This window comes from Aedes aegypti, chromosome 2 (assembly GCF_002204515.2).
Source record: "Aedes aegypti strain LVP_AGWG chromosome 2, AaegL5.0 Primary Assembly, whole genome shotgun sequence".
Lineage (NCBI taxonomy): Eukaryota > Metazoa > Arthropoda > Insecta > Diptera > Culicidae > Aedes > Aedes aegypti.
Genome location: NC_035108.1, coordinates 241234633 through 241251658, shown reverse-complemented (window position 1 = coordinate 241251658; position 17026 = coordinate 241234633). Strand labels below are relative to the sequence as shown.

At 37.0% G+C, this 17026-nt stretch overlaps 1 protein-coding gene across 1 annotated transcript in view; it reads right to left on the bottom strand.

Annotated features, from left to right (window-relative positions):
• Nucleotides 1-441: 441 nt before the first annotated feature.
• Nucleotides 442-17026, bottom strand: part of LOC5571151 (sarcoplasmic calcium-binding protein 1) — a 60089-nt gene continuing 43504 nt past the window's right edge. Inside the window, exons 5-6 of the mRNA XM_001653412.2 lie at nucleotides 2893-3045; nucleotides 442-2597 (exon numbers count right to left, since the gene is read on the bottom strand). Coding sequence (XP_001653462.1) covers nucleotides 2475-2597; nucleotides 2893-3045 — 276 coding nt within the window. The 3' untranslated portion in view covers nucleotides 442-2474. The remainder of the gene's footprint in view (nucleotides 2598-2892; nucleotides 3046-17026) is intronic.

Below are 17026 nucleotides of genomic sequence, written 5' to 3'. Positions count from 1 at the left end.
TAGCCTACTACGATGGCCTATTAGACCACGTTACTTTGTTCTACTCTGGGAAGTTGAATGCGTAAGGCATTTCAACGTTTTTAAATATGCATACGGTTATTTTCCTTACTGAAACTCGCAAAACAAAAACGTTAAAGAAATGATTTCTGCCATCCTCCTGTCTGTACAAACTTCGACACCACAGTGTGAGTAAATAAAACAAGCTGCACATCGTTTTGGTTTTTTAGGTTGTTTCATATTTTCTCCAATTTCTTTTCTTTTTAGCTAACTTATCGTTGTTTTTTCTTTCGTTTTTGCTTGTGTAACGTTATAAAGGATTCGAGCAAATGAACAAATTGCAAATGAAAATAATTGTGATGGTTTGGGACAATCGGTATCGATAATATTAATAAGCGAATTTGTTTCTCTTTCTTTAGATGTTGGTTGTATAAAAAGATGTTGTTTGATACGAATGTATAAATAAGACAAATTATTTATTATGACCTTTTTTGTTTTCGCACCATTGGCCGCGTCCGGGTGGTGTTGGGTCAGACGGGCGGCCGAACACTTTTAAGAATAAAGCATATACACACTATTAGGTGGTGGAGTTCTCTAAAATGTATACTTTTTCGTCCTTAAAAATGAACTTGGATAATAAATAATTCATGCTATTTGCCCGTGGTTCTAAGTTATTATTAATTATTCTGACGAGTTTTTATCATACAACTAAGCAAAGTTTCTCTTTACATTAATTTATGGGATAATTCAGGTTTCCAGGTGGAGAAAAAACAGTGATTATTCAAACAAAAAATAAAATTTAAATCTTATCATGAGTTCTCTGTAAAGTTTAAAAGATTTCAGCTGTTGTTGTTTCCATTTGAAGATGTTGTTTTTTTAGTTGTTGTTCTTAATAGGGATCACTACGACACACGCAATTAAAGGATAACTAATGGGACAAACTACCTCGCAACTATAATTGTTTATCTATAGTTTAAATGTGGTGTTATTTTAGTCAAACTAGTTTTCGTCTTGTCTCTAGTGAGTTGTTATTTCTAGACAAAAAAGAGTAGCAAAGTTGACATTACCGAAGATGTTGTCTACACATTGGTTGTAGCTTTCATTTGTCAGGAAATAATCACTGCTTTTGCTGCAAGTTCTAGTACAGTTTCATAAAATTACAATAGTACGGTAAAGTAAGTGATAACAGTTGGTTCTTCTTTTTTTTTTGTTTCGAAGATAGATTCCTACGCTGAGTAACATTAAAAATACATAACCTAGCTATTTTTTAAACATTTTCTGTCTTTTCATTCACTTAGCAGTTAATTACTAGTTATTTAAATAGTTATAAACTAACAAACCTTCTTTAATTTGTTATATGCTTGATGTTATTTCCTTGATCTTGATGGTATTATTACAAACGAACATTATGACATAACCTCAATTTCGCACGATGTTGGTGTGCATGCTGTCGATGTTATAACAGATTTTCAAACTTTCAAAGAAGGAGGCGAGAAATATTTCTTAAACATTAAAGCTAACATTTTAAACACCGTAACATATATGAACAATAATAATTAGAGTAGAAAAAAGTAGTTTCAGTAAAAAAACATTAACATTATATATTGTTGTGTCCATTAATCGCTAATAGTTAGTATGTTTCCAGAAAAAAATCATTCTCAAATTGAACGTTTCACGATTAAAGTTAAACGGTTGATATTGATTCTCACTTGGTTTTTTATGTACAAATATGAACGAAAATGGTTTCCTTTTCGTAATAGAACTGGCTAAAACGATTTGCGCAAGCAAATCTGCTGTTCCAGCTGTTCCAACACAAAAATAAAAACGAAAGCAAAAATTAAAGCTGTTTGGAAAAAGCCGATCAACGCGCACTTGGATGGTGGTCACCCGCGAACTCGTCAATCAACCAACGTCTACCTTTCGAATCGCAGTAGGCGTTGGTGTTCCATTCTGCTAATCATGGCAACCGTGATCCTGTGGGATGTTTTCTTGGAACGTGGCTTTCACCGAACGATCTGCGGGATGGTCGTTAGGATCGTACGGTCCGAGGATCACCGATTGAACTACCGCCTGAGGAAAGAGGCTTTCGTGATTCGGGCTGTTATCTGAATCGGTTGGGATCGCTAGAGTTTGGTAGTTTGATTTTTTTTATTAAAATTTTCATACGATTAACATAGGTTTTTCTGCTTTGATGTTGTTGTTTATTCAAGTCAGATTGGGATGTTTTAGTATTCGACTCAGGATGTTGTTTGATCGAGAAGTTGATTTAGATCTTTTCCTCTTTCTCACTTCTAGCATCATTCTTCATCTTGTTGTTGTTCTTGATGATGGTGATGTTATTTTACGGCCTTTGCCCGACGAATAAGCTAGGATGGAGTTTCAATCTTCGTCAAGCAGAAGCACACAGTTCGGGTGTGTTGGTATTTGGTGGTTCTCAGGGATGAAATGGTGAATCTTCGAATGTTGGTTTAAACGGCTTATTCTGGGATTGGGCCGTACAGGAAGATGGCTGCGCACTTGTCGCTCTCGTTACCCATGAACTGGGCGTACAGTTCCTGGTATCTCTGCAGGGTGATTCCACCGCGCTTGTTGTCCTCGTCCTGAAATGATGCGAGAATAATGCTTTTAATTTTCTCAGCTTTTTCCAAGAGCCATAAGTTTTATTCGCTGGCGGTAATGAAAAGCGGATTTATGATAAAGGGAATTTAAATCCTAATTAACACCGATAGTTTAATGGCTTTTGCATAAACTAATTATGCCTTGTCTTTAATGGCGCTAAAGCGAACACGGCCAGCTATGATGGGATAATTGTAAACCAAAGCAGGCATAGCATTATAAAGCCATGGAACTAATCGACCATGCTTCCCCATCGTTTAACCGAGAGCTGATACTTACACTGACGAGCTGGTTGTAGGAATCATCGACCTTCTTGATGTCATCCATGGCGATTCTGGAGATGCAGTTATAACGGTACTCTTCTATGCTGACCAGACCGTCGTTGTTGATGTCCATCATCTGGTAGTGGGCATCGATGAATGCCTTCATGGCCTACCGGGGACGGAAAAAAAGAGAAGGGTGTTTTTAGTTTTACAATAGTTCAATTGATTGAATTGCATTGATTGGGTTGTAGTTTCTGCTTGCGAGTATACTTTGGATCGTTTCGTTTGCATTTGCAATCGCAATCATGCGCTATTCGCTGGAGATGTACATTTGTTCTAATAGTTATTTAAGTGATCGCCTTTCCCCATATCCACTAGAATAGATGCAAGCCGATGCAAACGAGTATCTAAACGAGAATATTCATTTCCCAGCAAAAGTCATAAAATTAGCCCACGAGTTAGTGGTCGTCTGTAATGGCGCTCTTTGGTTTTTATTAGTTTCGATATTATGCTATAGTTTTATCTGTTTTATTGCCCATGCTGTGTTTTACGACGTCAAGCCGTCGTCAGCTCGTATTTCAGGTCTGAAATGGATTATTTCAGCCCTGAAAGAGTTCTTTTGCTGGCGCAAAAATAATTTGATTAGGCATATTTTTTTCATTAGAGTGAAAATATACTACTTTCAAACAATCACTTTCTCGTCAATCTCGCTATTCAGCTGACCTTATCTGGAACAGGGGAATCTTCGTCATGCATATTAAATTAACATAACTGCTTAAGCGAAGCTTCCTTTAATTGTTCACAGTTCGTTCCGTAGACGTGACATATTTTTTACGTCTGATGATAAATCAACAAAACATGAAGCTTGCACTTGCTTTAAGTAGTATAGCCCGAAAGCAGAGCGCACAAACAATTGTAATGAGTAGACAAAAATGTTACGAGAGACATGTTAGCTCCGGTCACAGCAGGTCATGAACTTGTTTTTGATTTTCGGTTTCGTGGACATTGCTCTCACACAGGTGGACATTTTTAGCCAAGTAGGCTTGGGGATTGGTGCAACGAAATGCACTCCGACACGATAGCATGACACTAGAAACTGGGTAATGGCAGACTGTTTCAAAAATGCTTCGGCACTAAACGCCAGAAATTAGCTCATTTGCTATGCACACCCAGATTTCAACATACAGTCAACTCTGCATAATTCGCTAGTCCGTATCTCGAAAACGAGTTAAAGTTGATTGCCATGAGCTACCTCGATGCCTTGTGCACTGATGTTGTGTCCTATGATTCGATAACTCCCTAGATTTAAAATTGAGTTATAAAGAGTTTACTGTACATACATTGCAATGAACCAAAAAAGAATTAAGCCACAAATCATTTGCAGGCTTGCGACGGATATCCTACCACAGCATAGAGTGCCCGAAGAAGCAACGAAATTATAATATTCAATGGAAACATGGTCTTTGTAGAGTAATGGTTTGGTGAAATTTGTACGGACCGACTGTTTACGTTGCTAGTAGTTGGATTGAGCTATATGCAAAGTTTTAAACTATCATTTCCGAGGGTATTCAAATATTATCTCTGTGAATTTCATTACATCACTACACACTTTTTTAAGGCCAGAGAAAATACCATAAATCGGATACAATTGTTGATTTATATTTAAGTCTACGTAAAAGTGAAAAGGATATTATGTATCATAGTTACCTATAGTTACATTATTTGAGCAGTTCAATTAACTATTCCTGTCGAAATCATCATAATCTCACGAAATATTCTTGGAGGAGTTCTTTTATTTGATTGCATTCATACTCTCAAACAGGGATGGTTGTCTACAATGATTTCTCTTTTTATCTCTGGATTATTCCTTTCCGAAAACATAGGTGAATCTTTTCCTTATTGCAAGCATATATGAAAGCCTTGATTTTAAATGATGTGATTGGATGAATCCACTCTTTTTTGTGAAACCTTTTCTAGTCTCTAATACCCAAATTTTAATTTTTGATCTATTCATCATTTTTGGATTCTATAACATTCCCCAGAAAACCATTCCCCAGAATTCCGTTCCCTAGAATGAACCATTCCCCAGAATGTAACATTCTCCAGAAATTCATTCCCCAGAATGCACCATTCCCCAGAAAACCATATGAATATCCATTTTCATCTTTTTAAGTTTTTGCTTTGCTAAGGTCTGATGTGACAAAACAAATATGTAGATAGGGGGTTAGGGGCATAATGAATACACGGAGAGAACTGGACACACCCTTATTCTCTGGGAATATGCATATTTCAGCAAATTTTTTTAGACTGTACGAAATCTGTATTGTATATGAATGGTATGAGAGTTTATGGTATAAAAGTTTATGTTTTGATTCAATTGTCCTCTTAAATTCTACAATATTTTTTTCTCAACTTCAAATTAGTTTATAAGCAAAGCGGTGGAAGAATTTAAATTTTGAACAAAGTAACTAACCTAGAGAAATTTCTTCTTGCTTATGTGATAGAGGCGGAGCACTTTTACATATCAGTACGTTTGACACATTAATAATTAAGTTTTCACTAAATTCCATGAAAGTGTTCATTTTACCCGGATACCTTTTTATCAGTCGTGTTTTTGACCCAATTTCCTATCCCGATTTCTGGCATTTGGTAAGATTTTTTCTCACCATGAATGAATGCAGCACGCCATACTTATTACGTGCTTGGAAACCAGCCGAGGGTAACTGAAACATATTGAAACTCTATGGTCTTAAAATAAGCATTTGCCTAATGTGTCCATTATGCCCCTTATAGCTTAAGGTCATTTGGCATAGAATGATTTGGTATAAAGCCATTTGGCATAATTATATGAAACACTGAGCGGGCATTTGGCAAAATGATCACTAGGCATCTAGCCATCTACTTGTGTCCTTCTGTTCAAAAAGAATGTTCTCCATGTTATACCAAATGGTCATTGGCCAAATGACCATTATGTCAAATGGTCCTTGATCATTGAATCAATCATTCCAAATGCCTTCTTGTCATATGGTATCTCTACGAAACATTTTGTCTATATCGTCAACATGATAAGACTGAAAGAAGGGTGCATCACTATTTTGTGCAAAATTCAACAAGTCATTTGTATTTTTTTAGACTTGGGGTTTATTCACCAATTTCATAACGCCAAAAATGGTCATTTTCAACACCCACCCACCCCCTCATAACGTATTTTGTTAAAATATTTTCCGAATTTGGTATGACATGTAGGGTAAACAGGTATAATACGCCCCCCCCCCCCTAAGGAAAAACTGCTCTATCACAGTGGCAAATGCATTACTTCTATATTTTTTTTATGTCAAAGTTTTATTTAATTAGTTGGTCATGCTTTACATGCAACTTCCTCTTGCCAGGTAGCTTCTAAAAAGAGTTCAAGACGTTTTCTGTAAACGGTCCGTTTAAAACAAACCGGGCAATATGCTCCTCCCGTAGAAAAAGCTCCGCAGCGTTGAAGAAATGTTTCCAAAGAGAATTCCACCACTTGCTGAGCTTGAAAGAATCCATTAGCAGTCGTCTTCCGGTAAAAGTTTTTGTAATAAGTACAATAGTAAAGGATGGGCTTCATTTACAACGAGACTTGCCTATCGAACCAAACATTTTACACCAAAAAGCTGATTTTCGACATTTTTGGTTTTTATGTTGGTTGTTTATACTTCCCAAAGATTTTATATGCGCAACATCATTTTTTTTGCGGATATTTAATATTTGTAATCATATTTACGTGTTAAAGAAGTCTCAATCGCTTGAAAATGAAATGGGACGTATTGCCCGGTTGAAGCGCATTATACCAATTTACCCTAACATCTTGAACACACCCACCCCCTTCAGCGTTATGAAATATGTGAATGGGCCCTTGACGTAAATAAGGGCGTATCATTCTAATTAGCAGAACAGTACCGTTTTATTTTTCCGAATTTACATAATAGTTATATATTTATATCGGAGACGTATAATTTGAAACTACGCACGTCTTTATTCCATACGGGGTAGCCCCAAAAGGGGCCTAATCAATTAAAAAACTTTGATATATACTTATCATCACCTTAGGACACCCATATTTTGGTAAAAAAAGGCAGATTTGAATTGTATTTTTAACAAAATTGATTTAATTTTACTTGAAAAGTAATTTACAAAGTGGTTTCTGCTTTTAAAACGGTTGAGACATTTAATTTGGTATTAATTAGGGGTGGCGGTCTTACCCCATCAACAGTGGTCAGTTTTACCCCCCTTGCGCAATTTTCTCAACTATGGCTTTATTTTGAAGCTAAATATTTACAATTCGTATTTCACTTAACTGAAGTATATTTTACATTTCTGTTAAAGCATGGACGGCTAATTTGTCATGTTTTTACAAAAAATCCCTTCCGAAATCCTTAAGTGAGCATCTGTTGAATTTAGATCAAATTCAATATCGACGAGCAAAAACTTTGTTTTTAATATTTGTTATGAAAAAAATAATGTAAATGTCACCCCTAAGTGGTTCGGAACGTCATAAATCTTGTTTTTATGGAAAGTGCTTGATAAACTTTTAAGAAAACTGCCATTTTCATGCCAAACTGATGGTGGTCCGTCTTACCCCGTCTTCTCCTACAATCAACTTTCATTCGTTGCATTAAACCTGTAGCCCACTTATAGTGGTAAGCTTTATCGAAGTTATAACGCCAATCGCGTATCATCCTCGATTTTACTATAGTAAAATCGAGGATAATACGCGATTGGCGTCGTAACTTCGATGGAGCTTACCACCATTAGTGAAAGACTTTCACTAATCGGGCTAAGTTTCGAGCTGTCAAATAGCATAGAACAAAACAAAATCAGGGCTACCAACATTGATAAATGTCGTCTTATGTCAGAAAATAACGTTTGCCTTCGTTTTAGGTGGGCAATAGCCCAACTAGCGGGACCCCAATTAAAACGAAGCGCACCTAAAGAACGAAGCCCACCAACGAACGAAATTCGACTGTACATGTGAAATTCAAGCGTGTGCTAGAATAAGGGCGTAAGTCGCATAATCGATTTCTCTTCATCGATCCTATCTTCTGTGAATAAATGTGACAAGGTTTCGATTTTCTACCTACGAAAAAATACACAAAATTCCAAAGGGTACTCCGTCTTAAGGCAAGGTTGGGTATTAAAGTGTTAAAACCATCGAAACGAATTCCACATCCAATCAAACATAAAGATGTAAATCCAAAATCTTGAAATTAAATCTTTCAACCGCTTGCTAAATATGTATCCTTTAACAGATACGCGTATTTCGACCTCAACTGTAAGGCCGTCTTCAGTAGACGGGGTTGGTGGTCTAATGGCTACCGCTTCTGCTTTATGAGCAGAAGGTCATGGGTTCAATCCCAGGTCCGTCCCTTTCCTCGTACTTTGTAGTTGTATCTTTCACTTGCTCCTTTCTACCACTCTTAATATATCAAAGTTGATGTATCTATCACAGTTCATAGCATTTGCTAGAACCCGAGACGGACAGAAATAAACCGTTTCCCTACGCTTTCATTCGTTCATCATTATAGCATGTCTTCCTTTACGCCTGATACATAGGCAGTCTGCTAACCAAACCAGCAAGCCTCTCTGCCATGAAAATTACCCCACCCTTTCACCCTTCCCGCATGAACTGGCGTTGACGCAGTGGTATATACGGTCAACCGTGGGAGCCAGTTGAATGCATCATCAATTCCTTCCCCTTCCCCTCATTGATCTGCATTCTGACGTGGCAGGCACCATTGTTGCCTAAAAATAGGAGATCACCAGCACTTATACACTGAGGGTGCCTGTTAATCCCAAGCAGTCATCTGGTTGGTTCCTTGTGTTAGTGCAGTTGATCTGGCGGTACTGGAGTAGCAACCACGGGCGACCAATCCAAGCTCAAGCTCAAGCTCAACTGTAAGGCCGTCTTCAGTGTCGTGTACTAGACTCGACTGCAGTCTTTCGTGTTTAGAAGCACCAGCACCAGGTTTCTTTGAATATTTTGAAGACTTTTGTGGATTTTTTCTTGTCAAATCATATTTTGGGGATACTTACTATCAGTCCCTGATAGAAAATTGTTCCCAATCACCTCGCAAATAGCCTTAAAGAGCACCGTGGGTCGTTTTGCCTCGACATTTTTGACAATTTCGAGTTAATACCGTGGAGGGTCATCAAATGATGTGTATTTTCGATCAACTTACTTAAATCTATAATTTTGTTCTAGAAAATTTGAAAAAAAAAAAAATACCAAGTTGTTTTGTCACATTGGCAATTGTAACCGCATAACAGTCACATTGAGATTATGCATGAGCCTCGTAATGTAGTAGCATAGAAATTTCTAGCAGAATTATTTTCTGACTATTCATCCAATATGCGATATGAGCTGTACAAAATTTCAGCCTCAAATAAGCACTTTTGAGTTCCTGGTAATTTTTAGAAATTTTAGTTTCTTCCCATACTGCCATAAAATGCACACTTGGTATTCCATTTACTCAATGCCTACTTTTGTCGAATGTTACAAATATGCAGTTATGGGCAGTGCATATTACCCCAGATTCCCTAACAAGTTGGTTTTCATGGCTACCTCGATGGTTTCTTGGATCGCATTTGCATTGGTTTTGTGTTCTATACAGCATGCTTATTAAAAGCCTATGAAATATTCAATAAAATTTTCGAGTTAGCTAGATAGGGCCCAGATAGCCGTAGCGGTAAACGCGCAGCTATTCAGCATGACCATGCTGAGGGTCGTGGGTTCGAATCCCGCCGGTCGAGGATCTTTTCGGGTTGGAAATTTTCTCGATTCCCAGGGCATAGAGTATCTTCGTACTTGCCACACGATATACACATGCAAAAATGGTCAATTGGCATAGAAAGCTCTCAGTTACTAACTGTGGAAGTGCTCATAAGAACACTAAGCTGAGAAGCAGGCTTTGTCCCAGTTGGGACGTAACGCCAGAAAGAAGAAGAAGAAGAAGATTTGATCACCGTCCACACCAAGACTAATCTGGCGTCATAAACTTTAATATTTTAACTCAACCTTTCAATTCAATTTATTGCAATTACCATCCAAGACGATGACAACCCAGCAGCAGCACAAGGTACTGTTAATTAAATTGAATGATGTCCTTCGAACCGACACTTCATGTCATGTCTCTTCCTCAAATGCTTAGTTTGAAATAATCAGGATGCATCTGCTGTTTCAGGTGGACGAATGAAAGAAATTCTTCAAAAGTCGGAAGCCTTTTTAATCTAGTCAGCCTTGTCTGAATCTGAATCAAAAAGCAAGTCTTGCTTATATCTTTATATGATAGAAGCCAATGTTTAAATGCACTGCCTGTAGTCGAAACAGCAAAAAAAGGTCACACTTTGTTCTCATACTGTGAGCATAATTCATCATATGAGAAAATCCTGGGAAATACACACATCTTTAAAATTCCACCGAAATAAACACGTCGTAATATCGAATGTCTTTTGAACACCCATAAATTATTGGACCGACGATGGAACATGTTATTGTTATTCTAAGTGTGCTTGCTCACGCATCACCGCACCGCCGCCATCCGGGTCCACTTATTCCGATCCATAATCGCCGGGGCAGAGAAGGCACCTAATTCGCCGGAATGATGTAATCTATTTTTAATATATAAACATCGCCGCGCCACATTTAATTAGCCCGGACCGCGAGTAATACTATAGCCGTGTGCACTTTTCTTTCGTAACTTTGCTCTTTCGGCTTATGGCATGCGATTCATCTTGGGTTACCTTCTTACCAGAAACCACCGGCTGCTTTCTTGGGACTATTGTTACCGTGCGTGAGAAGTTTTCGGTAAGGAATATCCCGGCCAGTGGATTGCAACAAAATGGTACAACATTTACATCAAAATTTGTTAATAATAAATTTTGTTTCATGTTTATGAAAACCATTCTGAGTTTACAGAGGAAATTGTAACAAAATGAAAGAAAAATAAAACACTTTAACAATAAAAGCTACTTTAAAGCTGTTTTTAATATTTGTTCTAAACATCCTAAGATAAATTGCTTAAACACAGTCGCTTCTATTTCCTGATGAAAAAAGGTTATATAAAATAACATAATGACTTATAAATAAATGAAAAACAAATTTAGTACTACCTATATCATTTAATACCAGTTGAGGTCGAAATACGCGTATATGTCAAAGGATACGAACTAGGCTGTCCCTTATTTAAAAAAAAAATGCGAAATGTTATAGATTCGTCATTGAAAAGTGCTGGTTTTGATGACACTTGGGTAGGACAGTCAAAGGATTGTCCTTCCCATGATTCAACAGAAACAGAGATTCGAAGAAAGCTTTAAAAATCAATTAAACTATTCATCATTTGTTCAATATATATACACAGAAAAAAATCCGTTCTCGTATCCGTGAACAGCAGACGTGAACTCGTCAACAACAAAAATACACCGTGAACTAGATCATGTTTATGTGACCATTCGTGGAAGTTCATGGTGTATTTTTGACAGTTCACGTTTTCCAGAATTCTTTTTTGAGCGTGTACAAACTCGATCAATGTCGTACTTATTCTCATGGAGGATGGAAGACACAATAAGTTTGTTTGTGGTTTTCTCATGCCTAGTGAAGCGTTACATAGTTTGTATATATATATATATTATATATAATCCCCAAAAAATCTGGATTGTTTGAAGAACGATTGAAAATATCTATAGTGAAAATTCTGGGAAACTAACTGTAAGAATTGTTACAAGAGGCTTATGGACAAAAGGTCGAAAAACAAAACGTCGAAAGGACAAAAGGTCGAATGGACAAAATGTCGAAAGGACAAAAGGTCGAATTACAAAAAAGGAAGGACAAAAGGTCGAAAATGCACAGAAAGAAAAATCCATGTAAATTTCAGCGTAAAATCATGCACATAAAGGGAATGCCAGATTTGTCGCAAATTTAAATGAAACATCGTGTAAAATTATATCGATATCATTTAAATTTATGCGTAATCGGTTAGAGTCCATGCTAGCTTACACGAGCGGAAACATACATGTTGTTACTGTAATTTTACACGATGTGACATGTAAATTTACGACACATCGTGTGCATCATTTTACGCTGAAATTTACATGGATTTTTCTTTCTGTGTGTATATGTTCTGGAACAAAATGTTGTGAGCATCCCTGGAAGTTTCTGGAACATCCATAGAAACATAACAAGATTTTGTAGAAGCTTTGGAAGAAGTAATGGATTAATCTAGGACAAGTCGCATCGTGTTGTACAAAGCACTAGCAACATAACGCTAGTGATTTCTGAACGTGCGATCACTCTTGATAAAATCTATCGAAGCATTGCTGAATCTCTTAAAGCGAAGTATGCACTTCAACAGAAAAGTAATCGCCTATCTCGATGCGTTGAAAATTTCTTGCAAGAAATGGACAAGAAAGGCATTTTTCTTTGATCGTAGTACGCAGTTGAAAAGAAATGTCATTTCAAATGGAGCTCACTGTAGAAATTTTTTTGACCATTTCTTGAGCAGAAATTTTTACTTTTCTTGAGCGAAACAGCATACTTAGCTTAACGGTTTTTAGAGCAATTCCTACACAGAATGGAAAATTTATGTAAATTCCAGCGTGAAATAATACACATAAAGGGAATGCCCAAAATGTTGTACATTTACATTTAAATAGTGTAAAATTACACCACATCATGTAAATACGCAAGGGGCCCAGATAGTCGTAGCGGTAAACGCGCAGCTATTCAGCAAGAGCAAGCTGAGGGTCGTGAGTTCGAATCCCACCGGTAGAGGATCTTTTCGGGCTGGACATTTTCTCGACTTACCAGGGCATAGAGTATCCTCGTACCTGCCACACGATATACACATGCAAAAATGGTCATTGGCATAGTAAGCTCTCAGTTAATAACTGTGGAAGTGCTCATAAGAACACTGAGCTGGGGGGTAACGCCAGAAAGATGTAAATACGCAAATGGTCGCGTAATCGGTTAGAGTCATTGTTGGATCACGCTATATGTAGCAGAAATTTACACGATGTTGATGTAATTTTACATAATGCGTATTGTAAATTCACTACAAATCTGGCATCATTTTACGCTTGAATTTACATGGATTTTTCTTTCTGTGTATAGAACTCTCACAGCACACTCTCTATAAGTTATTGGCTGATTCAGAATTGCTGCAGGAACTTCTGGAAAAACCTAGTTCTTAGTAGAATCCTAAAAAATGATTTAATCAAATTCCCATAACTCATAAAAATATTTAGAGCAGATTATAAAGATTCACTGAAAATTACTTTTTGCTTGTTTAAGAAATTCCAGCGAAATATTTGAAAAAGTTTCTTCATCGATATTTTTTTTCAAGAATTTTCAACTTCTCCTGGAAACTTTTGCAATTATCCTAGTCTCTTCGGTGCAAAGAAAAAATAAAATAAAAACAATTTCACATATATTTGTCTGTGCATCCGTTTGTTATACATAAATAAATCAGAAAATTAGCAAAACCTCACTGGTTGTAAAGGCAAACAGTTATCAAACAATCTTTAATGACATTACTGGTATTAGACAGAATTAGCCGATAAAAATCCTGAGATTATGTTTTTTAAATATCGGTTTGATCGAGTTAGCCATGATATAGATTTCTGTTTTCATGCATGACATGGCATGCAACATTTGCAACAAGATGGATTGTCTGGCAAACATAGCAAACGATTCGTATCTATTGTTGCACAACTTGATTCAATTGTAACGACACCAAGATACGATGTCCATCTTTCTTTTGTTTCTTCTTCTATTAGGTTCTACAAATATGAGGTATTTTATTTTAATATTGTAAACGCGCAATTCTCTTTTACATATATATTATACCGTCATCAATTATACATATTTTAGTCTTATTATGTCGGATTTTTCATTTTGTTTGAAACAGATACTCATGACATACTTGTTTAAACGTTGCATTTCTTTCATGAGTATTAGAAATATTAGAAGTATTTATCTCTATATAAGGAAGTGTCTTGCCCCTAGAGTTTGGTCTATTTTTGTCAAATTTGTTTGATAAAACTGATTTAAAAAATGTTTATCTTTCAAGAATATTCATATTTTTTAATATGAATGCTTACAAAAGTTGATCCAATCAATGATCCTGTAGACGAAAAGCTTTCTTAGTCTTGTGGTAACGACAGGAAAGAAAATGAGGGGGTTAGAAGCAAAGGGGTGTCAATGACAAACATTTAGTTTTAAAAACATCAGCGTTGATTTTTTTTTATTTTATACACATCGTATGGGAGTAAAAGAAAGACAGTTTTCTACGAATAATGTTATTTTTTTCTGTTGATCGGAAAAATTGCCTGAAAATATCTTTAGAAAGCTTGGAATAGTAGATTATTTCAATACACTCAATTCAAAACCAAAATCTCACTTACACCCCTTTGTGTTCTGACCCCTCAAATATGGTCTCTTTCAATTGCAAATATTGTTCGTTTCACTTTTGTGCAAAAATATTTGCCAACGTTTGCCCTACCTATGGTTTCGAACATGGACGCGCCTGGCCTGGTGGACGCTAAGTGGTCCCCCAACGGCCCTGAAGGTATCAGGTGTAGATGACCCCCGTGCGTAAAATCTAGCTCGCTGCTCTAGTGCACGCAACAAAAGTAAGAAAAGCTACTAATTAACAAATTCTCCTACGCGCAGATAGTCGGCATAGAAGTTTATTTTCTTTGTAATTGTTAATGTTGTCAGCTAGCTTTGTTCAATAGATTTTCATTGTTATTTCCAAAAAGTCCTAAGGTCCTCGTAAATCTATACATCTGTACGATTCCATTGAAGCCAAAACAAAGACAATTCGTTGAAAATTTCCAAAATGACAACTTTTTAAATTGAAGCATTTCAACTGCATGCACTTTGTCCAATTTGTCATTTGTATATCGGTTTTGCCTCACGATATATACATGCACAAATACTCTTTGAGTATATGCTCTAGATAGCTGAGAGAGATATATAGATAGAGATCCTATCTCAAAACAGCTTCATAGAGATCCTCTACTGAAGCTGGATTCGAACTCGCCACCATCAGCATGATCTTGCTGACTAGCTGTGTGTTTACTGCTACGGCTACCAGGGCTCCCATTCTGCTTATTTATGTAGCCGGATTCATTTGTTATATGAGCTTATTCGCGCGGCTTGGTTTGCTTGGATGTGCGCCTAAAACTTCGAACAAGCATCCGAGCATGCCACTAGCTATGCGATAGTGGGGAGGAGAGGAGTTTCTTGGCGCTCACTTGTTTCACACATCGCACCGCGTGAGTTTTTTTTTATGATGTCTTGGCGTTTGGTTGTTATACATATTCCTAGCCTACTGGGAAAATGTATTTATCAACTGGAACGAACGATGCATAAAGCGTGCCATCATCAGAAGCAGCACCCGCTTCAGGAAGGTGCGGGAAACTTATGTTAAATTTAATAATCCACTGAGCGTGGAGGAGGTTTGTAAGCATAATTAATTGACTGTTTTACTGTCGTGCTCCGTGAGTGATTCTGAAGTGAAGGAATTTTCATCTGTGGCATGCGTTTTTTGTATGCATCCCGAGAAAAATGAATTTGTATATATTTACAGTTCCTAATAGCTTATTTTGGTACTAGAATACCTTGATAATGTACATTTTAATTAATTGTTAATTTTATGTTGTTATTTTAGTCCTTTATGCAAAATTTAGTTACTCAAATACAGTTCTGTAATACATTGCTGTCAGATTCAATAGCAACGGAAGAAGAGGTCAATTGTGGGTTGTTAGAGCCTCTGTAGCTGGCAGGTTGATGAATGGAGCAGCATGGTACATTGTTTTAGCTTACTAATTTGCCGAGCGAATATTTTCAACTCTTATTTTTAAGTACCATCAGTGCACCAGTAGCCGCTTATTCCCCAATATCGCTCACATTTTCATTTAATTTTGTTGATTTTAAACGAAATAACTGCTTGTAACATTTTTAAAATTATTTACGGATTCTGCCCTCTTAATACGGAATCGTAAGAATGAACATTCATCGATGATGACGCATACACATTTCAATAACGGCCTACTTCGCCTTAGCTGTTCTTCATAATTACGAACAAAAAATTTGGAGTTGAATAAAAAGGTTGCTATTATTGTACCACTGAGATAGAACAAGCTTTCAATAAAAGATACAGAAACTGATGTATTGAAAACACTACACTACCGAAGGAGTATGTCACATATAAAATATCACGTTTGCTTATCTATTATATTCTCTATTGACATTACACTGTTGCAGTTCAGTAGTACGCTTGCACATCGACTTTCTACCATTTATCGCCCTAGTGTTATCGTTTACCCATAAAGGATTCGATACCAAATGGTCCATGTGCGAAGCAAGTAACAACACGTATCAAATGTTGTCAGCTCGTTCATTATTATTGCGAACTACAAGTACGTCAACGGGGGGTGTTATCAATCTAACCCCGTCGCTATCAATTTCCATGGGCAAATACAAACCTAACATCTATCAAACCGACATCAGATTTAAGCCGCACAATATGCCTCTTTCACATCCTTCGGCATTGACGTCTCTATTAATGTTCGGATGTAAATTTATGCCCCCTCCCCTAGAGTTGATGGGTAAGGGTGCATAATTTATCGGTGACAAATCTAATGGCCTATCAATGACATTGGGGATAACAACGTTGATACAATTTTCAATAACCCCCCACAATTGCGTTGAAGTAGGCGTTGCGTGTCAAGTGGGAACATCAGCCGCCTACGATGTCCATTCATGTTGTCCAATTATTAAATTTTCGCAGCTTTCCTTCTACAGCCCGCATCACTCGTTAGAGGCGAATCCTATCCAGATAGGAAAAGTTATGATCAAAACAAAGAGAGTGGCACGTGGTCTTCTTGTTTGGCTGGTAATGTATATCTGCGGTTGCATATGGCATTCGGGTGGTTTGAGCATTTGACGGCATGCTTTCGTTGGGAAAATTTACGACCACACTTTGCACTAACCGCATCGCATCGGAGGAGCTCAATAAGTAGCGGTTGGTTGTGTGTTCTTCCGCCGAGTCGATTGTTGTTGACTATAACAGCTGAGAATGGGAGATTTACGACCCTATTCCTAGGTCTGAAGTGTA